Source organism: Sceloporus occidentalis, unplaced genomic scaffold (assembly GCF_023333645.1).
Source record: "Sceloporus occidentalis isolate IW3139 unplaced genomic scaffold, rSceOcc1.0.p SCAF_3, whole genome shotgun sequence".
NCBI classification, from domain to species: domain Eukaryota; kingdom Metazoa; phylum Chordata; class Lepidosauria; order Squamata; family Phrynosomatidae; genus Sceloporus; species Sceloporus occidentalis.
In genome coordinates, this window is record NW_028316983.1 from 42,404,397 (window position 1) to 42,431,404 (window position 27,008).

Sequence of the window (27,008 nt, forward strand, 5' to 3'; positions counted from 1 at the left end):
TCTCAATGAAAGGTGCCTTTTTATTCATGGCATGGAAAATCTGGGTCTAATCCTACATGCATGCTAACACAGCAACAAGAACTCTTCTGGACCACACCAAAAGTCTATCTAGTCCAGCATTCTGTTCCAGCCAATCACCTGACCATGGAGAGCCTGCCAGCACATGAGTGGAACTGTATCTCCATCTTGTGCTTCCTCTCAATTTATATAGAGAGGCATACAGCTTGTGGTATCAAAGATGATAGGTACTGGATAAAATGAATGTTTATACAGTAAGTTGATAGCATTTTTTCATCCATAGGCAAGACTGTGAGTATAGAAATTAGACCCCAGTTCAGATATTGTCTAGTAGTAGGGCTAGACTGATTTGGATTTCTGGACCATTCCCTGCCTGCTTTCATCTGCAATTAGGCTTGCCATTTCATGGCTCCAGGCGGGACCTGCCTGTTTTTTTTTTACCTTGGGGAAGGTCCCGTCCTGCCTCTGCATTCTGTCCCAGGGACAGCAGGACTCCTGGTTCTCGCCTCTCCGTCTCAGTCTCTCCTTCCTAAGCAGCTTCCATTTGTGTTGGAGAGGCTGCAGCCAGGCTCCCAGCTCCTCCATCCCCATTGGCCAGGTAGAGAGGAGGAGGAGCTTTTCATTCACCCGAGCAGAGACTACAGAGAGCTGTGGAGGAGGCAGGCAGAAGGCATGGTTTTTACAAGGCCTGGCAGGCTTCTCTCTGGAGGGGGAGCATGGAGGAAGGAAGGGTTTCCCCAGGGCTTTGCAAAGATTTCTTCAGAGAAGGGTTGCCATTGCATGCTCTGAGGTTGAGAGAGAATGACTTTCCCCAGGGTTTTGCAAAGAGAGGGGTTGCCATTGCCATCCCCTGAGGCTGAGAGAGTGTGATTTAGCCCAGTGGGGTATTTTTATGTCCAAGCAACAGATCGAACCCTGGTCCTTCTCTACCATTGCCTCCTAATGTCCCTTAATTCTATTATTATTATTATTAACTGAAAGAGTCTGCTTTTTCAGATGCATTTAGTCTCAGAGGTGCTCCAAAATCTACATGTCCCTTAATTCTATTATTATTATTATTATTATTATTACTACTACTACTACTACTACAGTAACTGAAAGAGTCTGCTTCCTCAGATGCATTTAGTCTCAGAGGTGCAACAAGATCTCCATAATATAAGGATTTATATTAATGTGTGTTTTAATATATATTAATGTTTTTTGCTTTTAGTTGGTTGTGTCCTCCATTTTTTGAATGTCCTACATTTTGAGCTAAATTTTGTCCTACAATTTTCCCTACATTTTATCCTTGATTTTGTACTACATTTTTCTACGTTTTGTCTCGGTTTGGTAGTAGTGAATTATGACAACCCTATCTGCAATAGAATGTCACATGTAATTTTTTGAAGTTATATTCTCTCAAAATAATGCATTTTAAAATGGATTTTGATGTGCTTTTGAGCCTAGAACTGCATTGCAGCATTTGGATAAGTGGAATGAGTAGTGGCAATGGGACACATACAAATTTAAGAAGTACAGTTATATCATTTCTGTTGGAATGTGTAAACATTCAGTTTCTTATTAATCCTAGCATGTTTCTTCAGTGCTTTCAGTGGCAAACTGCACAGTTTTAGTAATATCTTCTGATTGCTAATACTCTTCACATATAAAAGAAGTCAGAAAATAGTGTGCATCTTTTGTAAAGCTAGCACTGTTGTATATTTGTTTTCAGAAATATAGGCCTAAATCTACTTGCGATGCTTGCAGAATCATTGGATTTTCATTCCCTTTTTCTCTGCAGCACTCTCCAGGTCTAAAATATGTTGCAGAAGGTTTTCTAGATGTCCAGAGCAGATTTGGGGGTCACTTAGGAATTTGAAACTGAGATCCTATCTGCTACCTACACTGGATTCTGTTCCTGCTTGAGCTGAAGTTAAGTGTTGGATCTAGCCCATTGTGCCATGTCTTTGAAAAACAAAATACAGATCTCTGTTTTACAGTTCAATTCTATATGTGTTTGCTCAGAAGGTAGTCCACTAAACTCAGTGGGACTTGTTCCTGGGTGAGTTAGCATGGCATTGTTAAAAATCCTCTTTAGAAGGGGAGTCATTATGTGTCTTATCTGTGTTGCTCTCAGATGATAGTTATTTGTTTGTGCCCATCTGTCCTATTCCTGTCTGTCAGAGGTTGAATGTCTGCTGATTGTCTAATCAAAAGCATCTAGTGTTGTGACATTTTAAACTTACTGTATACAATTATATAATCGTCACTGGAACACGTTCAATGGATTTACCATTGAAAGGATCAATGAAAGCCTGAAGGAAATACACGGAAATCCATTTAATACATTCAGTTAAAATATAGCATTACAAAGTATCAGACTACTCAATTCCAGCAGTTTTTCTAAGGAAAGGGAAACTTATCTAAGGATCTGATTTTCTACATACACACAAGGATGATACATTCCTTGTATAAGAGCACTTTGATTTCCCCAGACAATATTGAACCTATATGCCTAAAACAAGATAATTTAAGACCCTGGAGGACATCTGGTTTTCTTAAACAGCCATGGCAAGCAAGAATAAATATATCATGTTTGTTGAAGCATAGGTCTCTAACTGAATTCTGCCAGGTTATATGCAGTGTTCTAAATTCCTAACTGGAATAAATAAATCTATGCCCACCTTGTCAATTTCAGGGTCACATTTGCTGACATCCTCTCTCGTTTTTATGTTTGATCCCAGTTTTTGTTCTTGAACTATTTCTTTTAACAATGTTTCTTTTAAAGTCCATTGGAATCTGTCAATTTTAACAATCATTATCTGAATGAATGTTGGAGGAAGCACCATGATAGTATATAGGATGTATAGAGACGAGTGGATACATTTTATAGTTCTTATACTCAATAATTAGCCACAGGTTGAGTGTCCTTTATCTGAAATGCTTGGGACCAGAAGTGTTTTGGATTTTGGAGGGTTTTTTTAAAAATTATTTTGAATATTTGTATATGCATAATAGAATGTCTTGGAGATGGGATCCAAGTTTAAACATGAAATTAATTTATGTTTGTTTCATATATCCCCTTAACACATGGCCTGAAGGTAATTTTATGCATATTTTTTGTGCATGAAACAAAGTTTGTGTGCATTGAACAATCAGAAATGTATCACGCTCTCAGCCACCCATGTGGACACTTTTGGATTTTTTAATATTTTGGATTTTGGAATTCTGGAGAAGGGAAACATAACCTGTATGTCTGTAGGACTTTTTCCATTGTCCCTCTACGGCATTTCTGGTTTAGCAAGCTAATATTTCTTCAGTTTCTACCAATTCAGCTTCAAAACCTCTTTGATCACTGAGAAGTTGTTGTTTTCAGTTCCCAATTAATTCAGGATGTAGTGGGTGGCTTGAATGGTGGTTTATGGCTGTAGAGACAAGAGTTCAAATCCTCTCTCAGCCACAGAAACCCATTGGGGGACCTTGGGCAAATCACACATTCTCAGAGGAAGGCAAAGTCAAACTCCCTCTGAACAAATCTTGCCAAGAAAACCCTGTGGTTCACCTTAGGGTTAGCATAAGTTGGAAAAGACTTGAAACAGGGATGTAGCCAGGATTTTGGGAAGGGGGGCGGGTTCAAGACTAAGTGCCACCATTATAATGGGACTTGGGTGCAGCGGTGCACACCGTTCATTGTTTATAACTTAAGGGGGGGGGGGGTCCGGACCCCACAGCCCCCCCCCCCCGGCTACGTCCCTTCTTGAAGGCACATGATAACAAAGTTCTGTAATGTCTTCAATGGGCCCTAATCTCAGGTACTTGCTACAGTATTTTCTGTGCTACCTTATTTCTATTTTTGTTGTATTGCATTCCCTGGGATTGCCTACATCTACTATGCATATACTGCATTAGTGTGCAGGGTGCATTTGCATCCTAACAGTTCCTGTGAGAGTTATAGAGATTGCCTGAGGCAGTAATAGTATGTACTCTTCAGAACCTTAGTACTACTGGGCCTGGTGTTGCAACCCAGATTTTACAGTAAAAAAGGCCAGTAATAGAGGCAGTTTTGATCTGAGCTGTTAAAGTAAAAGAATGAACAAACAGAAGGGGTGCAGCTGACACTAGATTGCAACAGACTAAAATATAGTGATGGGAACTAATAAAAATAAGCAAAGTCATCAGTTATGTTAGAAATTTTCTAATAAAAGGGGCAATTTAAATATTTTTTTAACGGAATTGGTTGACAAGTTAGCATTCAGCATTGATTTAATCCCAGAATTATTTGTCAATTAGTTAAATAGAAAACCACGCTAAAGAGCCAACAGATTTCACATTCCCCGGCTGATTGTTTACCCAGAGCTTAGTTCTCTTGAATTCTGAAAAACTCATTGTTACTCTCTCAGGATTGGTGAATTACAGTGTTTAGATCACAAGATTGAAACCCTGCAAATGCACACGGATATAATAATCTTTGGTTTGCTTTTGTTATAAGAGCAGCCTGGGAGTGGTCTTCTACGCATCCATCTGGCCCTCTTGTTTTCTTCACCAGACACTACATAGAGGTGCCTCATCTCTCACAGGAAAATGAATTTCGAAATTCTTTTGTTGTTAACTGCCCTCCAGTTGATTTCGACTCATAGTGACCCTGTGGATGAGACATTCCCAAGACTCCCTGTCCCCACTGCTCTGCTTAGTTCCTGCAAACTCATACCTGTGGCCTTTCTAATAGAGTCCATTCGCCTAGGATGTGGCCTTCCTCTCTTTCTGCTTTCCTCCATCTTTCCTAGCATTATTTTTTCTTCCAACGAGTCCTCCCTTTTCATGATGTGTCCAAAGTATGACAGCTTTAGTTTTGTCATCTTGGCTTCCAGGGAGATTTCTGACTTGATCTGCTCTAGGACCCATGTTTCTCTTTTTGGCTGTCCATGGGATCTTTAGCACTCTTCTCCAGCACCACATCTCAAATGAACTGACTTTCTTCCTATCTTCTTTCTTACCCTCAGGAAATTTTCTGGGATCATGTGGAAATTAGTAAACTAGAGGAAGGGGGAAGGTAATGAGATTATAAGACATAGGTGAGAATCAGCAATGGGGCTTGGGGCTATTTTTCTGTCCCTGAGATTCTTCAAATGCCACAGAAACCACTGAAAAGGAAAAGGAAAAAGGAAAAAAATTGAGTTAGCCAAAATTCACTTCTGTTTCTGAAAAGCAGGTAATTGCATGGAAGTCACAGAAGTTAGCTCCTTGGTATCCTTTTGTAGGCAGGTTGTGCCCTTTTCCTTTGGCAGGCCTTTGAGGGCTGACTACGCAGGAAGAAAAGGTTTTAGCCTGTGTTTGGTTGGACTCACTTGGAGTCTTCCACCATGGTTGACGAAGCCTCCGTCCCTCTGGTTCCATCATCATGAGCTCCATAGCAAACCCGGGATCTCACTTGGTGGGAATGTTCATCATGTCCATCACTCTGGTCATTTCCCTATTCAAGTGATTAGCCAGGGCTTTGACAGGATCACCATGGTGGTGGTGGTGCTTGTAATAATAATAATAATAATAATAATAATAATAATAATGTAATTTATTTAAAAGGTCAATTGCCACTCCTGGTAGGGGGGCAAATAAAACAATGAAAGGCATTTTCACCTTCATTATAAAGGTTTTAATAGACTTCATTTAAATTTAAAAGGCAAATCAACATTAATGTAATTAATTTCCCCTTTTCTAATGTAAATGCATTTTAATTAGATTTTTTTAGCTTCGCAGTGATAAACTAAATGGATTAACTTTTTCTGTTATTATTTCTGTCTGTGATTACATGTGAGGAAATTCATAAAAGAGAAAAGACAAAAGTATTTGCTACAGGGTGTGGCACACTAAGATAGTGATGAGCACTTACTTTCCTAAACAAGATAGTTTTAAAATTCCGTCTTCGATGGGTTATGCATGAGGTTGCTGTCACAGATGAGCATAATCCTTGTTCCCCAAGGAGTGCTACACATGCATCCAAGTGGGAAACATAGCTGTATGCTTAGCCGTCCCTTCTGGAGGTATCTACTCTTGCTTGAGCTGCATTGTGGCAATTTGCATTATGAGGACAAATTGCTTTTCATTTGCTGTGAAGCAAAACATTTTGCAAATAGTCAGACACACTTTCTCGCACAGTCAAGACTTTGTCTCAGTACTAAAAGCTTAAGTATAAAGAGCAAGCCCTGATATAAATTAAGTTCTAATCATACCCATGTTCTGCCAGTTAAACAATCTGTATGAAACACCTTTTTCTTGCTATTTTTGCATACTATTTTTGTGTACACTGCTGTACATTATTTTCTTGCAGCAGACATTAAGGGTGTATTTTATTTTTTCTTACTGTATGATTTTTTGCTACAAATATAGCTGTGAATAATAACATGTTGTTGCTTAAAATGAAAGTGTCATGTGGAATTTATTTTGGTATAGTTTGCCAAAAATTGTCTGTATTCTAATATTCTCAAATCATAAGTAATAAATGGTTTGGAATGATTTGCACATTATAATTTCTCTTCCGATAAGATCTTTAAGGAAAAGGCCCAAATGCCATCTTTATTTGGTTTTCCTTTAAAAAAAAAAGGGGGGGGGGTTGATTTTGCAGTAATTACAAAACAAGTAGACAAAGCCAAATGTTGTTGGACTGCACCTTCCAGCATTCCTCACCTTTGGCTGTGCTGGATCGGATGGATGAGAGGTGCAGTCCAACAACATCTGGAGGGCTGTCCATTCCACTTTACATTTTGTCCATTCCAATAATGGAATTATGTTATTGCATGGTAAAATATGTGTAATTTGACCTTTCCCTTTGTTGAAACTCTCTTGTGTTATTTGTGCTATTAAGCCTCTGTAAACAGTAGCAATTTGAAAGAGGATGCCTTGTTGCAGTTTTCAAGGTTAAAGCTGAGTTCCAGATCTGGGTAGGATGAAGGCCACTGTTACAGTATTTTTGTAGCTGAACTATGTTGACAAATGGAATTTTCCATCCAGTACTATGCTGTCTGTTCTCTTGAAAGACTGTAGTTGTTTACAGGCTGAGTGTAACTGCCTAACAACCAGGGTTACCAGGTTTTCTAAATGGCAATAAGAGACAGTCAAAATTCATGATGTGTGGCATGGGTTGAACTATCAGGAAATGTCTATTTACAACATTGCAAATAAAAGCATTCTGGCTTTGCAGTCCCTCCCCACCATGGTCCCTGAAATGGGGGAGAGCCCACCGACATGGTCTGGCAAAATGGTCTGGCAAAAATTGGAGTCCTAAGACTCCTAGGTAGTTTGAGGCCTCTCAGCAGGAATTTTCACCCGGAAGTGTACTAAATGATCAAGCACTAAGATATATTAAGGAATAACAAAGGCTGCCTGCAATCTGTCCTCTGCACACCTATCTGGAAGTAAGCTAGAATTAACAGAGTGTAGAGCACTTCTAAGCAGACTGTGTTTGTTAGGTCTTCATATTTATGGATGTTTCCATTAATATGAATGGGGAAAGTAATTTGTCCTCTACCTGCAAGTAGTCAAAATTAATAACCTGCCTGCCAGTGTTGAGCCCACCTTCACTTAAAAGATAGTTCTGGAGTTGCTGCTCCTCTCAGAATTCAACATGAGATTTTAAAAAATAAGATTCTGTGGTTCTCTAACTTCAAATATGTAGAGGTACAGATAACCAAAAATATAGTGCAATTATAACATAAGAGCTACAAACCAGTAATAGATTGGGTTACATTTTAATTTAAGGAGTGGACATCCCCACAGACTGTCTCATTGGGACATATAGTAGTCATCATTTTGTATTCTAAAGTTTGTATTTTGTATTCTAAATTATTTTCATGAATCTCCTGAGAGATAAAAGTATAGGTGAAAACTATTTGAAAAAAACATTTCAATTAGAAACCAGATTATATTTATTATGAGCATCAGATATTCTTTAATGCCAAAGACCTAGAAATTGCTAATCTGGAATTGGAGTACACCTCATACCAAGTCCAACAGGCGATACAGAATGATGGTTCATTTTCTTGAATTTGTGTATAAAAAGGAATTGTGTATAAAAAGGAATTAATTGGCCATAATCTGAGGCTTCTGGACAACACAGGATGACCCTGGATTGAGTCTTAAATTAGTATAGAAGAGTGCTGCTGAATGGTGAAGATGCTCCCTAGAACTAAGAAGGCACTGCAGGTAATGTGTAGGATGCCTTCACCCTTAAAGATCAGGTCCATGGAGGTCAACCATGGAATATGCATCTTTTGGCCATACAATAAAGTTAGAAACTGTGGCACCTGTGTGTAAATGTAGTCTCCAAATGACATTTAAACTGTTATTTGTTAACTCAAAGGACCTTTGAATACTAGAGTTTAGATGTGATGATCTAAATGTCGTATGTAGATAATGGGATGCCCAGTGGCTAGTGATGCTTTTGAAGGATTCAGCACAAAAGGTTTTCCTTTTGTGATATATTACATAGATGTATGCAGAGGAGATCTTGTCACTGAAAATCCAAATAAAGAATGGGAAATTTTATGATCAGGTGTTCCCTTTACATATATTTCAGCCCTGAGGAATTAATGCGCTTACAAAACCATTTATAGACTACATTTATGACTATGATGCCAGGTTTTGCAAAGGAGTGTCACTGTTCACTTGGTGAAAATGTGGGGAAAGGAGGAGTCTTGCCTAAATGTAGTTTTATTGCCCTATTGAATGCTATTTTTGAACTGAGTTTATGGAAATAATCAGGGGAATCACACACCAAACTTTTAGAAACAAACAAACAAACTGCTCCTGTTGTCTACTTATATGGAGAAAATGATGACCTCAAAGAGAAGCATCCTATATTCTACCTGTTAACTGCAGCTCACGTGATTATAAGAAAGAATGGGAAATATGCTGAGGAGTAAGAAAATCAGATTACTTTATTGAACAATGGTAGTCTTGAGTTTTTTATGGTTTTTTTGCCGGCCATGAAAGCCTTCACAATGGTAGTCTTTCATCAAAATGCAGGTTTAAGGAGTGTCACATTGGCACAACATAAATCCTGGAGGGATATTTTCATGGAACAATATAATGCGACTGTCAAAGACCATATATGTATTTATACATGTTACAAAGGGGGTTCAAAAGCTTCTGTCAGTGATCATTTGCCAGTTTACAAATGCAGCAAAATTGGCTCTATGTTTAATGAATTGCAGTGCAGTGTGTGTTTGCATTAAAAGTTCTTTGTCATATCTTGCTTGAAATACTGAAAAAGATTGGCCAGGGACTTAAAGACCTCAAGAGAGAGGTTACTGGAGATCATCAAAGATCGTAATTGCCTTGAGACAGAAAAAGACCAAGGAGTTTATCACATGAAGGAGTCCGGGAGATTATCTCATGACTATCCTGGAAAAATCACATATGTATGTGTAATGATTTCACACGACGTCACACGAAACCTGCCATTAGAGTGGTTACAAAGAAACATTAACACACATCTTTTTACTTTAGAAATTTCAGCAACAGCACATTTCCGATATCACTTTATTTGCACAATTGTGTGTGAGAATCATTTGTGCAATTTCGCTTTATTTGCAGGATGATTTAAATGTGCACTTTAATCTCTCTTTAATGCCAGAATTAGCCCTAGTGTGATAATCTTACACTGTAACACATCCCCATGGAGAGACACTTTGTGATTTGTGTTCAGTGCTGTTAAATTGGGGGTAGAGTCAAGAGATGCAGGTGCCAATGAAGCAACTTCGAACTGTATAACCCAGTGTGAGTTATGGATTTTTGCACTCCCCGTGTCCTAGTCCAACACCAAAGCATTACACCATGCTGGTTTATTAGGCAATAAGGTATTGTCAATGAAAGTGTGTATATTTAATCCTACATTGTTTCAGTATAATACTACTGAAACGGTTAACAGTTCACTCTGAATACAGTGTTGCTATAAGAATAAACGAACTAGGGCAACAAAGTGTGAATATATTCCTTTTATCAGTTAAGAGATCAAAGCTGGAACTGTTTTCCCTGAAAGGAACACTGACTGGAAGACATGAAAAGATGGTTCTAAACACTACTTATTTTTACAGACCAACATTAAATATGTCAAGAAGTATTCACCTGCAAGCTTAGTGGAGCTTACTAAGTGTAAATAAATATGCACAGCGGTGGCAAATACAATCTAGCAAATATCCTTGTATAATTGCCAAATCACAGAATGAACATATTTGCTTTAGCTTAATAGGTAGAAAACCAGAAGAAATCTGGACTGAAAACAGAGATAAGGGGTGTGCGCGCACAAAAAGACACTAACTGTAGCCAAAATAGAAGAAAGAAAGAAAGGAAGGAAGGAAGGAAGGAAGGAAGGAAGGAAGAGCAATTGGATGACTGATGGAACTGCAAACAGTTAAAGACAGACAAGGAATTGTTTTTGTTATTTTGTGTTCCTTTATAAGTCATTAGTTAAGGGGCAGAAACAGTCAAAATCATGAATGAAATTGGTAAAGTTGATTAAAGTTATCAGCATAAAGAAATAGAAGACAACAACAACAACGAATGAACAAGGGACCTCTTCCACAAGATCAGAGAAACCAAAAGAAAATTTTGGGATGCTATATTATCAACAGGGAGTGCATTATAGGATCAGGAAGAAAAATGGTACTTTGAGTTCTCTTAAGCATTTAAAAATACATTGTTTCCCCCCAGTCCTGGAACCCCAAAAGAAATGTAATTGTGCCCTTCAGTCTCAAAGTGGTGCCAAGATTACTCTTAAATATATACACATGTATTGTTTCCCCTGTTTCTCTGAACCTGTATCCCCAATTAATAATCTCGTTATAAATAGATATAAATCAGTCTAAAAAATAAATGTGCCTAATGAATGTGGTAAGTGTTCTTGGAAAAGGGGTGCATGGATCTTTTTCAAATGAATGAAAACGTATCTCTTGTATCACTGTAATTCTGTAGTTTAAACCTTTATTTCCATTCACTGTGTGGCTGTATATGTCTTCAGGTTGTCTGTTCACTTGTGACTCCCATGAATTTCATAGGATCTTCTTTTTTCTGAAATATTGCCTACAGTACCGGATATTTGTAGGTAGTCTCCCATCCACAGAGTAACCTGGGCTGACTCTGCTTAGTTTACAAGGTTTTCAGGGTCTTTAGGCCTTTTCAGTCTCTTAAAAATGGATGGGCCTAGTTAGAGCCAGTGTGGAGTAGTTGTTTGAGCGCTGAACTATGACTCTGGAGACCAGGGTTTGAATCCCATCTCAGCCATGGAAACCTACAAGGTGATCTTGGGCAAGTCACACTCTCTCAGCTTCAGAGGATGGCAATGGCCAACTCCCTCAGAAGAAACTTGCCAAGAAAACCCCAGTTTAGGTTCGCCTTAGAGTTGCCATAAGTCAGAAATGACTTAAAGGCGCACAACAACAACAAGGTGCACAGTGAGCCTTGCGAAAGTAATTAATGGGATGGAAATATACGGTATATATATATGTGTGTGTGTGTGTGTGTGTGTATGTGTGTGTATATATACACACACACACACACACACACATACAAACACATCATCCCTATTCCCCTTGTGTGGTGTAATAGGGATGATTATTGAATATTGATATGTGTTGTGTGTGGGTTTTTTGTGAAGGTTTTTTTTCTTTTTTATATATACATTTTCTTTTTTTACAATTTTTTTATTATTTTCACACGTTTTTGTAACTGTGATGTAATTGTTATGTATGTCCCACTATTCAAATTACATACACACACACACACACACATAATTGAGCCACTAAGGCTCGATCAGGGGGTGGGAAATAAAATGCATGTTTATGAGTCAATCAATCTATCTATCTATCTAGTTTCACTTAAGTAGAAAACAAGGTGATTATCGAGTATTGAATTATGTTTTTGTTGTTGTTGTTCTGTCAGGGCTCCCCCCCCCTTTTTATACATATTTTTTCTTCTCTTTGTTTCTTTTTCACTATTTTCACATTTTTTTGTAATTGTTATGCATACCCCACTATTAAAATTATACACACACACATGTGTGTGTGTGTATATATATATATATATATATAAAATCGAGCCAGCAAGGCTTGATCAGGGGGTGGGAAATAAAATGCTTATGTATGCGTGGTGTCTGTGTGTGTATATATATATATATATATTGTTTCACTTAGGTGGTGGATGGAATAGGGGTGATTATTAAGTCTTGAATTGTTTTTTATTTTGTTTTGTTCTGTCAGGGTTGTCAGAGTAAGGTTCAAACAGGGGGTGAATATATATATATATATATATATATATATATATATATATGTGATGATACACACATATAAGACCATATATATATATATATATATATATAGCCAAGAAGGCTCAATCAGGTCAGGGGTGGGAAATTAAATGCTTTTATATGTACACACACACATACATATATATTACTATTTTTATATAAATAAAATATAAGTGTGTGTGTGTGTGTGTGTGTGTGTACGGAGCCGCCTTGACCTGGCTTCCGCCAGTGAGCACCTGTCACGACAACTGCAAGATCTCGCGAGGTTCTCCTTAGTCTCGCGAGAGGCGCGCCGGAAAACCTGCGAAGTCCCGCGCGCGGGCAAGGCGGCAAATTGCCGCCGCGAACTGTAAAAGAGCAGGGAGAGCGCGCGCGCTCGGGAAAGGAGGGAGAGACCGAGAGCGCGCGCGAGAGAGAGAAACCGTGTTGCGCATGCGCCGTGGGACTGGCCCTCCCCTTCAGGGTTTGGTATGGGATCGTTGTTGCTGGGGCCTCTTTGGCTTGAGGTTTTTTTTGGCGCCCCTGCAACTATTTCCCTTTGAAATAAGGGGCTGGTTAGCCATGGGCTTTTCAGTGAGAGAGGCTAAATAGCCCTGTGGGTGTTTAGACAGTTGCGCTGTGTGCTTGTGGGTTATTATTGTGATGTTGTTGTTCAATGCCATTTAAACATTGACAATGACTTTCCTGGAGATGATGATGTTTATATTTTGTATATTACTTTGCTGTACAGACATGAGGGGATCCACTTGGCTTTTCACTAGGACTCAGAGCCCACTAAGGTCCCAAACACACTGCAGGAATAACCCAATTTGAGACTGCTTTAACTACCCTGGCTCAGTGCTAGGGAATCCTGGGAACTGTAGTTTTGTGAGACATTTAGCCTTCTCTGTCAGAGAGAGCTCTGGAGCCACAATAAACTACAGTTCCCAGGATTCCCTAGTAGCACTGAGCCAAGGCAGTTAAAGCAGTCTCAAACTGGACTATTCCTGCAGTGTGTTTGGGACCTTAGAGACCAGCCACTGGGATGCTATACACTGGGCATAGATGGCAGTCTGATTTTATATATTTGTTGTTGAAGGAGAGATAGACTAAATATTTCTGTCGCATGCATTTGAGAAAATCCCTCCAAACTGGGAAAACATTACCTTTGGATTAGTTGCCCTTATTATTATTATTATTATTATTAGTTTTGTAGTATAAACATTTTCAGAAATTAATCCAGCACATGAACTTCTAATTCTTCTGCTATAAATGTCTCCTTCTTTGGAGGTTTTAAAACAGAAGCTGAATGACCATCAGTCGAGGGTTCTTTGATTGTGAGTTCCTGCATGGCAGAATGGGCTTGGGCCGGATGGCCCTTGGGGTCTCTTCCAACTCTGTTGTATGACTCTATGAAATACTTTAGCCAATATAATTAGAGGGAAGACCTTAAAATTGTGGAAAGGGAACATGACAAAAACCCAGATTCTTACATGATGGTATCAGACAGGCTATATATCATATTCATAGAATCAAAGAGTTGGAAGAGACCGCAAGGGCCATCCAGTCCAACCCTATTCTGCCATGCAGGAAATCCAAATCAAAGCATTCCTGACAGATGGCCATCTAGCCTCTGTTTAAAGACCTCCAAAGAAGGAGACTCCATCACTCTCTGAGGAAGTGTGTTCCACTGTCCAACAGCCCTTACTGTCAGGAAGTTCCTCCTAATGTTGAGCTGGAATCTCCTTTCCTGCAGTTTGCATTCATTGTTCCATTTTCTAGTCTCTGGAGCAGCAGAAAACAAGTTTGCTCCCTCCTCAGTATGACATCCCTTCAAGTATTTAAACAGTCGCCCGACGTCTAAACATTTTGCTAATCTAGCTACATGTCAGCTGTGGCCATCTCTGTTGAAGAAATACACTCATGCCAGTCTTCCTCAGTGGTACAATACTCTAGATCCACACCTTAGTCTCAGCATTTATATCTGATCCATGCCAATCCTGTGTGTGTGAAGATAAAAATTATTTTAAAATTCCTTGAATGTTTTCTTCTCAATGATAGTGGCTACAGATTTGAACAGCCCACGTTTTCTCTGAAGATGCTGGCCACAGATGCTGGCGAAAAGTCAGGAATAAATTCTTTGAGAACATGGCCACATAGCCTGAAAAACCCGCAAAAAACAATCCACGTTTCCTTAATCTTTGGTGTGTAATTTGATAATAATTAAATAGATGACACATCACTTTCTAAGTCTTCCTTATGTTACATTTGTTCTCAGTTGAATTCATTTAAACTGTTGTTACAAAGCCTTACATGGCCACTTATTAGATCCTTGGTAATGGGGCTTCAAGCTGAAAACAGGATTAACCTGAGCTGCTCCCACAAATCTTTTTAAAAGATGCAGGCTTGTTCTCTGAGAAGAAGCTCCCCCCCCCCCATCTACTTCTAATATTATCCTCATCTTATCCAGTTCTTTAGTTGGTTCTATTTGAGAGCCAAGTGCTCCCTTTAATTATTTGTTACACAAATGCCAATTATTTAGCTGTATGTTCTTCATGCGCTTTCTCATAATCAAAACATCCAGAGTGTTCAGTTGCATTCTGGCAAATTCATTTAGCTCTTATGTCCTTCCTGCTGTAAGACTCTGGCCTGTTACAGACTGCCAAAATAAAGCTGCTTCGGGTCTCTTTGGAGGCATGCTGTTTAAATGATACATGCATCCTAAGAATCCGGAAGCTGCACCAAAGCTGCACTCCAGTGCTTAGGAATGGAGTGTGGCTTTGGCGCGACCTCCGGACTCTTAGGACCCATGCATCATTTAAATAGCATACTGTACCTCCAAAGAGACCCGAAGCAGCTTTATTTTGGCAGTCTGTAACAGGCCGAGGTCAGGAAATAATATATTTGTTTGAAATCCATGTAACCTCATCGCTACTTCAAAAATGGGATGGGAGCAGTAGCAATATAGTCAAGATAGGAGAAAGAACCCAAAATCTCTTGCTCTCCCGAAAGGTAGACCACATAACTATTTCTGAAACGTTAAACAGATCAACGTTGGTTCATTGCTAAATATTGACTGGTTTGTGGTTCCCCCAAAATTATGAAAAATTAAAATGCCCAATTAAAAGTGGAAAAAGAAAACAAACGTATTAGTAATTTTGACATAAATGTAACTATGGCTGACAATAACCACCTCAAGTATAATGCTTATTTAAACATCAAAGGTTCAGAATGACAGTTGTTGCATCTTGGGTTAAGCATGACCCATCGTCCTGAATGCGCCCTGTCTAGGAATTGGTTGTGCTAAGTGCCAGTGGCATCCTATGTTGTGACTTTTTGGACAAGGAATAACAACCAACTCCATGTTTCTCTGCTATTAATATATTTAAAACTGACATTTTTCTTTCCTATTAATATGTTACAAACATACATTTTTGATCAGTGAGGCTGTTGTTCTGCTCATTTCTTCATATACCATGAAAAGTAAATATGGGAATTGAGAACTAGCATGGTGTAGTGGTTTGAATACTGGACACTCAGTCTTGGAGACCTGGGTTTGAATCTCTGCTCGACCATGGAAACTCACTGGGTGATCCTCTGCAATTCACACTCTCTGAGCCTTAGAAGGAGGCAAAGGCAAGCCCCTCTCTGAACAAATCTTACCAAGAAAACCCCATGATAGGGTTGCCGTAAATCAGAAATGATTTAAAGGCATACAACAACAATATAAGGATGATAGCATTAATCATTACATCTTACCAAGTAGCAGTTAGAAAGCTTGTATAAATCTTTACACTTTATCGAATTAGCAACTAGAAAACTTGTGCAAAGATTTACTGAGCAAGGTAGGTGTGGTATATAGTTGCACCCCAACTCTTTACCTGGTATCATTTCCCAGTATGATTATGTTTGGTTTGTATGCTTGGATAGTGGCAACTTAAACATACCAGTCCAAAAATAAGGGATAGTTAGGTTTCTGCAGGAGAGCTTCTTCACCAGCTTTATGACCGTTTTCCTTTCCATATCCAGAGAGTGCGCACACAGTTGCCTTGGAAACATGAGCAACTCTATTTACTAGTTGAGGCAAATAAGCCTTGGGTCCCTCTGGACACTGCTTTCTCCAGTGCCACTTGCTTCCTTCGATCATTAATGTTGTTTCACTGTGATAGTATTGGTCTTACCTGTAGAGGCGAATCAGTCTGTCAGTATACACATCAGAAGGATGTAACGTTTTGTTGATTTCTAGGAGAATGTACTGCTTAATACGGCTGATGCAAGACATTTTTGCTGCCTGGGATAGAGTAGCACATGTTACCCTTATCCTTCAGACCAGATAAATCATTGGGCTTGGAACATTAGCTTTAAAAATTAATTTGCTAGTGTTGAACATCAGAAGTGAGTGATTAATTAGTTGTCCAGATTGATGAGTGAAGTGGTTTAATTAAATTATGTTAATAAATTACTTAAGCTGTTAGGTTACTAGAACAAGGCATAGTGTTTACAGAGAACAGTATGGCATTGTCATTGTTGACCCTTAAGGCCACATTTTTATTGGCTCCTCCAAACATTTTTTAAAGTAATTTTAACATTGCCTTTCTTGAGCTGGCACTTTTTCCAGAATTACTGCAAATCCCATAATACTGCTTGGGCGGAGATGACTGAAGTCCAGCATATTTGATTAGGAAGCTCTCAGGTTGGGAAAGGCTGTTGTAAAACATGGGACCTCACCTTTTATCTTTTCACCCCGCTCTTTCCTACTAATTAATATATATGTGTGTGTGTGTGTGTGTGTGTGTGTGTATATTTCACTCATCTTTCTAGTGCCTTATTTGTTAGAGGTTAAAACTAATGCCATTTAGTTAGATGACACAGATGGATCAGCAATCACCAATATAACAGTAGTAGAAAATTCTTAATCAAATGTTTTGAGCACCTTTAAGCATATGCAGAAAGCTTTTCGTCACTGTTAAATCCCTTGATCCTCTGTCTCCCTGTTCATATATAATGTACAGGTTGTTATAGTTTAAGATGCCTGCAAAGCTACCATTACAGAAACATTCCTACCAAAAGAAGAAGAGGAGACAGAACAGGAAATATATGGTGAAGAAATTTCAGCATTTTCCGTAGTGCCACCACATACACATTTTCTAGAAAGGTCCACTATGTCTGCGGTGACTAGGAAAAAAATAATTTATTTAGATATAAGTAAAATACAGCACGACACTACAGTGTAAGGGCAATGGAACCTTCTTCCCTTTCCCTCATATCTGCCACTTTTGGGGATAGGAGGGGACTGCAATGGGGAATGGAAATTGGAAGGTTCCCAGTTTTGTTGATAGGATCATTTCATCATTGGAAGAACATCCATAGTTCTTCCTTAAAGAGTATAGAAGAATTAGCATCTCATCTTTCTGGTGGGATAGCCAAGGCAGCTAAAAACAATTAAAGCCTGTAATCAAAAATAGTAAAACTGCAGAACAGAAGTATTTGACATAATTGAAGTATAAGTAAACAACCTTTTCTTCTGCACTTTCTTTTGGGGGTATGCAAGGGGTTGGACTGAATGGCCCTTGGGGTCTCTTCCAATTCTATGTTTTCATTTGATGTTTATGATTCAGCCAGGTATAAACAGTGTCTTTGCTCAGTGCCACACTGTGAGCAGAGAAAGAACGTTTCTGTTTAGGAAACTGGAACCTGTCCCATAGCTAAGCCTGAGTATTTGGTCAGTCCTCTCAGTCTATGCTGTAGCAGGATCTCTTGCAAAGTTGTGATCTTGTTTCTTTTGCTTTTAGCAGGAGTGTTTTGCTGTTTGACAGTTAACGTCAGTGTTCTCAGTAGACATGGAAGAATTGCAAGATGTCCAGCTGACAGAGATCAAGCCTCTTCTGAATGATAAGGTAATATATGTGGTTTGAGCGTTAGCAAAGATCTAGCCATTTTGTGATCTATGTCAGTTATGTGTAACTCCTGTTTGGATGCTATAGTTCTCCACATCCTGCTCTTGGAAACAAAATGCAACGTTCAGAGGTTCTGCTTAAATTTTATAAAACATCTCCCTTTTTAAGATGATTAAGCACAACTTTTTTCCTGGTACACTCTTACCTCTGATGCCCTCTCCTTCTCTTAACACCTTTGTGGAAGATTTTAGATTGCAAGTTCTTCGGGAAAGGTCGTTGTCCATCTGTTGTTGTAGTGATAAAATAGTGATGATTTTAAAGACTGAAAAAATATGGCATAAGCTATTGTTTACTAGAATCATCTCTATTACTTCATTTGTAATAAATATATACATATATATTGGCTGAAAAGATTGCTAATAAATCATCAAGTCAATGTCTGATAATCTGCAGAGCAGGGATTTCCAGTGCAAAGCACCAATGCCCCAGAGCTCCCAGTTCTAGAAATAAAGGTGGAATGTAAATCAGAAAAGAGAAATACAGTTGTCCCTCTGTTTTCTCAGGGGATCCGTTCCGGACACACACGCGCGCGCGCACACACACACACACACACACACACACAAAATCGGAAAATCACGCATATTCAAGCCTAATTGGCTTGAATGGAGGCGTGCCCCTGCAGTGCACACCCACATGCCCCCACACCTCATTTTAACCTTCTATTCATCACTCACAGATGGTCAAAGGACATGAATCCCAAGTCCAGGAGAACGGAGGGAGGACTGAACTGTCAGATTTTCCTATCCACGGGGATTCCATTCTGCACCCTGCCCCCCAAAAAATGACAAACAGCGGGGGAGATTATGTCTTGGTCTTCCTAATAGTGGACAGCTGTGTGCACGTGCCATCATTGGGGAGATCAGGGTGGGGCCATCCATGAATGCTCCAATCTTCAGATAGCAAGCCTGCCGTTGGAAAGGGCTGACTGTAATACTGTTCCTTGTGCCTTTCCCAGTAGATAAGGGATCCACATCCTGTAGTTTGGGTTATGCTCCTCCTACTTGTTCCAGATAGGCAGGAAAGCGAAGACCCTTCCAATGGGTGGAGCAAACCCCTGAAGTCCAGTCTTTTCATGCTTATCGCTCCAATAGGACGTATTCGCTGTTGCTCTGCTTCATCTTTGCTAAAGCTGCTCCAGTCTTTTCCTATGAATAGCGTAAGCAGATTGCATTATGCAGAGTAGTGACTTTTATATTTATCTATTTAACTTTGGTTTCAGTTTTTCTTAGGCAGAATTTAAAGAATCCTTTAGAAATTTAATCTTTTTTATACGGCACATAGAAATATCTTTCTAGACTATTATTATTATTATTATTATTATTATTATTATTAACCTTTATTTATAAAGCGCTGTAAATTTAATTAATTATTAAATTAATTGCTCTTCACCCAGTGAACTAAGACAGATGGGGATGGGGACTGAACTTTGTTTGCAAATTCAGCCTATTCGTTTTTTGTGGATATACGTGTGTGTGTAATTTGTTTAGTTATTTGTCTAGGGTGCGATATAATCAGTAACAGACTAGTGTTTTCAGCTGATTCAGTAAAATCCAATTTGGTTTGCTTGGCCTCTTTTGTGTAGTATTACTTGAAAACCTCAATCATCTTCTTCTGTTTTTTAAAAATGTGTTGCTTACCTAGAGATGTTAGGAACAGAACCTGAGATCTTTTTTACGTAAGTGGTCTACTTCTAAGGAACCACACCACCAAATCCTTATATGCACAGGATAAAGTATTCCCCCTGAAATAATTTTGCAGGGTGTTTCATTGAAAAATAAGTAGAATGCATGGAATTCATTGTTCATAAATCATAGTAAAGGTTAGAAAACTTACAGTCTTTTTGATGACTCAGTGGGGTGAAGCAGACTGGCAGCTTGGAGTGGCCTCTGGCCACTTCGGCCCTGATTGGCCCCAGTTTGGCCAGGGACCCCAGTAACCACATGACCCACTCTGAAAACAAGCCACCACCACAGTCCTGAATGGGCTGCTGGCAAGGAGTAGACTTTTGCCACTCCTTGCTGGTGGCTTCGGGCCGCCTTAGGCAGCTTCGGAGCAGCTTCTGGCCAGTCCAAGGGCATGCATCATCTGCATACCATGCCCCCAAAGTAGCTGGAAGCTGCTCTTTTTGATCCTGTCTGTTTTGGGCCAAAGATTCCCCCCAGGACACGGTGGCTTAATGGTCTATATGCCGACTCTTGACAAGTGCAAAGTCAATAGATCAGCAGTACGAGACCCAAGTGCCATGTGACAGAATGAGCTCTTGTCACTAGTCCCAGCTTCTGCCAACCTATCAGTTCAAAAGCATGTAAAAGTGCAAGTAGATAAATAGGTACCACTTTGGTGGGAAGGTAACAGTGTTCTGTGCCCCTTGGCATTTAGTCATGCTGGCCATATGACCACGGCAACGCTGGCTCTCTTGGCTTAATAACAGTGGTGAGCACCACCCCCTACAGTTGGACATGACTAGACAATCACATCAAAGGGGAAACCTTTGCCTTTTTACTAACCTGATTACATTATGTTAGAATGTTCTGAGTCCTGTCTAGTCTGGGGACTATTTATGTAATGTTTAATTGCTGCACTGGTCCCTGTTCTGTTCCTGTTGGTGGTTGAGGAAGGAGGGACTTTTTATTGAAACAGATTTTCAGATAGCTCTGCTGCAGAATACAATTCATTAGACTATTCTAGAAACTGGGCTGTTCATTGGCTTCTATTTTTATTTTCAGCAGAATTCAGCTCAGAATTTTCAGGACTTTGACTGTCAGGTAAGTGCTTGAAACCAATGCCTGAAACAGGTATGCATTGTCAATCTTTTTCTAAAAACCAATAATGGGCCTATCTTAATCCATTAGTCCTCTGAATAAATAAGAAGAGCTCAAAAAGCTCTCGTGTACTTGTAGCTGATTTTCTGTACCTTCAGAAACATGTGTCTATTCTGCCTGTCTTCAGATCACAAAAGATGGTATTGAACAGGCTTATGACCTAATATAAGGCTAAAGCTGTTGCTGTTAGTGTAGTAGTTATTAGTTGCAAATCCACATTGAAGTTCAGTGACCGAGAAATCATTGAAATGTAATGTTGAAATTGTAAAGTCCACTTTTCAGTGTCGTAAAATGAAATAGGCCAGTTTTTCAGTCTGTGTCCTGGCTTGATATTTCATCTTGCTTTAATCTCATTTGCTTCAGAAATGGGAAATGCTCTTTCTGTGGTTTAGAGATCATATTTACAGCTGTCTTACTATAATAAGAAGTAGGAATTGTGCAGCCTGTGGGTCTAATGTGATCCTTGGGATCTCCTGTGTGGCCCATGTGATCAGAACTGACTTGAATCACCTAAGATGTCATTTCCAGTTGCTGCTGACCTTGGGGACATAGCCTGCTAAGGACTGGGGTGTGCCAAAGAGAGCCCTCCAATTCTCAGTGTGTGCCAACTCCCAAATGTATGATCAGAATCACTTGTGAATTTAACAAGCATCTTGATGTGTCACCTCTGCATAGCACAGCAAGAATATTTGAGATAATATGCTTAATAAATTTGAATAGAAGTGGAGTAGCACAGGAATTGCATCCTATCTAATTTTTGCAGAAAGAAAGTTTGTATATATTTCTGGGCCTAGACATCCTATGCTGGTAGAACAGACACTTCTGTTATGTACTTTTGTCTGCCTTGATGATTTCCTCACTTTTTTGCTAATGTTTTGCTCTTTTGTGCTGTTCACTATGATGCAAATACAAATTTAATGCATTTCTTGCAAAGGGCCTTAATTAAAAATGGATTTGATAGGGCCTGCTTCTCTTTGTCTGTTCCTCGTCTTTCTCTCTCTCAAACATACACACAGACACACACCATTCCCTCTCACAAAGGATAGCCATAACCCAACACAAGTAAGTGCCTACACTGACGGAAAAGAGATTGAATATGCATATTAGGTTTGAAAATATAGGAAGTCTGCTTAAGGCAAATACATTGTGAGAAATGCAAATATAAAGTATGATGTGAAGTGAGCAGAGACCAGAGGAAGCTTGCCATTTCATTTTCTTAGTAGTTTAGACTGAACAGTGAACATGTGTCCATAGCAACCAGTGAACAGGATGTTCCTGGCTATAGCTTTTTAAATTTTTAGCTCTTAACACAGAGTTATGTGGCAACCTTTTGTGTTAGTTAGAATTTTATTATATATTTAGGAACCCTTGTAAAATACCCATGGCAGCTTTGGAAGACTACTCCATTCACCTCTAAGCATAGGATGAATAGCACAGCATGTTCATGGCTCTTGTTTGTTTTAGACTAGGATGTTTCTGAGAAGCCAAAGAACCTAAGTTTTAACATGACTTACTGGGAAAAAATTGAGTTAAAACAGTGCAATTGAGTTAAAATTATTTTTTGTCATTATTGTAATCTTTAACACAGTGAAACTTGCTCTTACATACCTCAGACTGTCACTGTTTTTAAGAGGAATGTGGACATTTCTTGGCATGGGCAGAACATCTGCAATTAGATAATGAAAGGGGAAGAGGGTGATGTTTCTGTGGGTATCTAGCAATTAGCAGTGGGCAAAGTGGAAGAAAATTATTGGATTTGCAGCTTCATAGTTTCTGAATTCCATATATTTGTAAGGCTTGTGTTACATTTTGTGGAGAGAAAAGCACACAAAACCATGTGTACACTAACCTGGTGTAAATATGTATATTTAGTACGTAACTAAAATTTCATACATTTAAAAAGTGGTCACTGAGAAATGCACACACTTTCATGAGAGGAAAAGAAGGTTCACAATCTGTTATATAAATGGGATAGAATGTAGGACAGTATCTGAGAAACTCTCAGTGAAAGACTGACAGATTCCCATATCCCTAATTTAGTAAAAGCTAGAGTGAATGGGGTTTTATTACATCTCATATGACTTCTTTGGTTGATGTGTACAATGCCATTTAAAGATTTATTTTGGGAAGCTCTCTTTCAAAGTCAGATTTATTGGTGGAAGTAGAAGACGATATCTTCATTGGGCAGTACTGCTATGGAGTAAAAACTCTGATGACTAGCATTGTCCACATAGAATTTAAAGGGGAAGCTGAAGGAGACAGAGGAAGGTAGCTGAGTCAAGCATGGAAACTATGTCAGAACACATTCAGCTGTCTATTGCTGAACCTGCCTAGTTACCGTCCTTCCTGATAGGTATGAATCATTAGTCACAGCAATCATCTGAAAAGGATTCAGCTTTATAGTTCCACCACTCAGGCAGTAATGCCTATGAAACTGTGCAGAAGTGCTTCTTTAATATTGGCCACCTCTTTAAAACAGCTCTTTCATTTCCATTGGTTGAACATGTACTAGCTTTAGTTTGCAGGAAGCGTACTTGAAAACAGGACACAGTTTCAGAGTGCGGTTTTAAAAACAATTGAGGCAGTAACAGTGCTGAAAATAAACAGTTCCGAATGTGTTCTGTATCTAAATGGGGGACCATATGAGGGCACTATCTGTGCTGTTCTGTGTAGGTGAAATTAAAATATATATATTGAGCAGTATAATTTATGGAATAATGCAATTTCATTAATAATAGTTACTCTGGAAGGCAGGATTATTTTGTACTGTAGTAGAGAGCTGTAATGGATTAAGGTCAGACATTATCTGTTAATCTCTGAACCAAGATAGTACTGACCTGAATCTGGAATTTGTGGGACAAGGAACAATTGCTATAGGGAAGTACATCGGTGAAATGCTGCTTTTGGTCTGCATTGTTAAGTTTCTCCAGGTTGAGAAGGGCATCATAGCAGGAAAGATCCATGTAGTGTAACTGTCTGCTACTATCTTTTTTTTCTAATTAAATTTTTATTGAGTTTTTACAATAATTTTACAATAAAACACAAAGTCAGTAGAACAATGACAAACAACAACAATTAATTACAAGTGCCAACTGATGAATAGTTATTCTGCAGCAGAATCAGAGAATTGGCTCTCAGCAAGAGCCAGAGAGTCTGGCTTGTCAAGTTGTAGAGTGTCTGTCCAAGGATTCATCTGTGAAGTAGGAGGGTGGATTCAGTAGTGTGTTTGATTAACATAGTCAATAAAGATCATCCAGTCTTCTTGAAATGTGTCAATCCTTTTGTAACCAATGCAAAACCTCGTAATAGCAGATAGTTTTTTTACAACCACATACCTCAAATTCTAGTCCACCAGTTCTCAGTTGCAGTCACCTAACTTCCAACATTTGGCTACTTCTAATCTGGCAACAGTAATGAGAAAAATGATCAGTTTCTTATGTTTCAGGTTAGAATTACCTTTAACAAATATAGAAAGCAAAAGGAAAATTGGGCAGAAATTTACTGTCTTTTAAAATCAGGAAATCATGGTGTTAGCAGAAACTTCAAGGACCATGTAGTCTAGCCTCCCTGCCATGCATAAACTCATGGCTAACACACTACCACTGAGAGACGGTCATCCAACCTCTCTTAAAAGACCTCAAATGATAGTCTTATCATTGAAGGTAGGTAGATGGTCGTCTTATATAGTAAAATACTTTTTACTGGTAGGAAATTATTTCTAAAATTTAGAAGCCATCTCTTAACAAAATTTGAATCCACTGGTCCTTTTCTCTGGAACAGTAGAAAACAATTGTGCTCAATCTTCGATACAACATTCCTTCAGATATTTAAAGATTACTGTCATGTCACCTGTCAATCTTCTCTAAACTAAACAAACCAAACTTCCTAAGCTGTTCCTCGGGGCTTGGTTTCCAGACTTAATGCCATCTTGGTTGCCCTCCTGTGAATGTGTCAGCTTGTCCATATCCTTCTTGAACCTTGGGCACTGTATTAATAAAGTCTGAGTTGAGCAGAATAAATTGGTACTGTTGCTTCCTTCAATCAGGACACTATACTGTTGTTGATACAACCTACAATTAGGTTGGCTGTTTTGGCTACTGCATCACATTAAGGCCCCTTTTTGATATGTACTGAAAAGTGATTCCACCTCAACATGAGGAGGAACTTCTTGACAGTAAGAGCTGTTTGACAGTGATATGGTGGTATTTCCTTGTTTGCAGGTCTTTAAACAGAGGCAGGATGGCCATCTGTCGGGTATTCTTTGATTGAGAGTTCCTGCATGGCAGGGGGGTTGGACTGGATGGCCCTTGTGGTCTCTTCCAACTCTTTGATTCTATGTTGCCAAGCCAGGTGTCACCTGTTTCTGTGCATTTCACGTTTTCCTGCCCAAATGTAGTTTTAGAAGTCCATCTTGTTAGTTTTGGACCACTTTCCATCCTCAGGCAAAAACCCAAACATGGTGCAGATGCTGCAGTTCACTGCAGCATCCCTATACAGGCAATGTGAAGCACCTGTTGCCTATGTCCTGTTAGCTGAGCTTTTTCACTGAACTATATAGGGCTAGTGGCTGCTAACCCTCCCTCTTAGACCATGTGCTCTAGGGGAAAAAACACACAAGCAGGGCTCCAAACAGCTCATGCAAACAATTAGCCTTAATGCAAATTACACAGCCTCACCTTATTCTGTATTTTTCATCAATCCTACACACAGTGCCTTTGATTTATATACTGCTGGCTGAGCTCCAGTTCCTTTTGAGACTAAGGCCTGTTACAGACTGCCAAAATAAAGCTGGTTCGGGTCTCTTTGGAGGTATGCTGTTTAAATGATGCATGCATCCTAAGAATCTGGAAGCTGCACCAGAGCTGCACTCCAGTGCTTAGGAATGGAGTGTGGCTTTGGCGTGACCTCCAGACTGTTAGGACCCATGCATCATTTAAATAGCATACCTCCAAAGACACTCGAAGCAGCTATATTTTGGCAGTCTGTAACAGGCCTAAGAGACATTACATCTCCCATAATGTGGAACACTAATAGGAAAATGTATGCTACCAAAGACCATATTGATTCTTTGTATCTAATGGCTTACCAATAAGAACTGTATCACAGTGCTTGTTGCCTGGCTAGAAAGAGAACAGAGGCACTTTTGTTGCTGCCTAATCTGGCTAGGTCAAGAGAAAATAATGACATTACAGTATCATTCCCCTTGGAACAGCTCACTTGTGCATTGAAACGCATAATCTACCTCACGGTTGGGGAAATTGCAGCTCGCAGCTGCATGTGGTCCTTGAGCCACTTTTGTGGCTGCTGGCAACCTCCTAACACCTCTTCAGTATTTTGGAAAAAAATCCTGCTGATTTTCTGGCAATTGTTTCATCTGAAAGCCAGCCAAATATAGCAGTTTACTTCTCTCATCCCTGCAGGGCTCCCTCAAAAAACCCAAACAATAATATTGGTTAAAAACTGGCTCATATTCCAGTGGTGTGGCCCATGGGCAGGGCATGGTGGGGAAACATCGCCCCTGTGCCCTCCACAGTTGTCCACTTCTAGTCTGTAGTAGAATATATGTAAGTACAGCTCGAGCTTTCACAATTCATTGTGAGAGTTGTTTTTACATACTCAGGAGTAACTTTTACTTTTAAAGACTATTTAAGTGTTCTTACGTTTGCACAACTTTATACCTGTTCTTATATTGAACATTCCCAAAGTTAAACCTTGTAAGTTGCAACAAAATAGTAAAATGTATCCTCTTAAAAATAAGTTTTTCATTTTTTTCTAGCAGCCAGTGTGGTGTAGTAGTCTGTTATTTTTTTTTAGTAGTAGTAATAGTAGTAGCTAATAATAGTAATAATAATAATAATAATAATAATAATAATAATAATGTTATAAACCAGGAATACGAATAAAAACAGGGAAAAAATGTGAGAATCAGAATAAAATACAGATGAAAACAAGCAAAAA

The 27,008-nt window shown here is 39.1% G+C and overlaps 1 protein-coding gene across 6 annotated transcripts in view; it reads left to right on the forward strand.

The window, feature by feature from the left end:
* NDRG3 (NDRG family member 3) overlaps positions 1–27,008 on the forward strand; it is a 71,371-nt gene that overhangs the window by 11,863 nt on the left and 32,500 nt on the right. For 3 of the 6 annotated variants that reach the window (XM_089514151.1, XM_089514156.1, XM_089514153.1), the window contains exons 2-3: positions 18,067–18,168; positions 20,955–20,993. In XM_089514151.1, the coding sequence (XP_089370277.1) occupies positions 18,112–18,168; positions 20,955–20,993 (96 nt within the window). In that variant the 5' untranslated portion in view covers positions 18,067–18,111. Of the gene's footprint in view, positions 1–18,063; positions 18,169–20,954; positions 20,994–27,008 lie in introns of all 6 variants that reach the window. The other 3 variants (XM_089514152.1, XM_089514154.1, XM_089514155.1) reach the window with 2 other exon arrangements.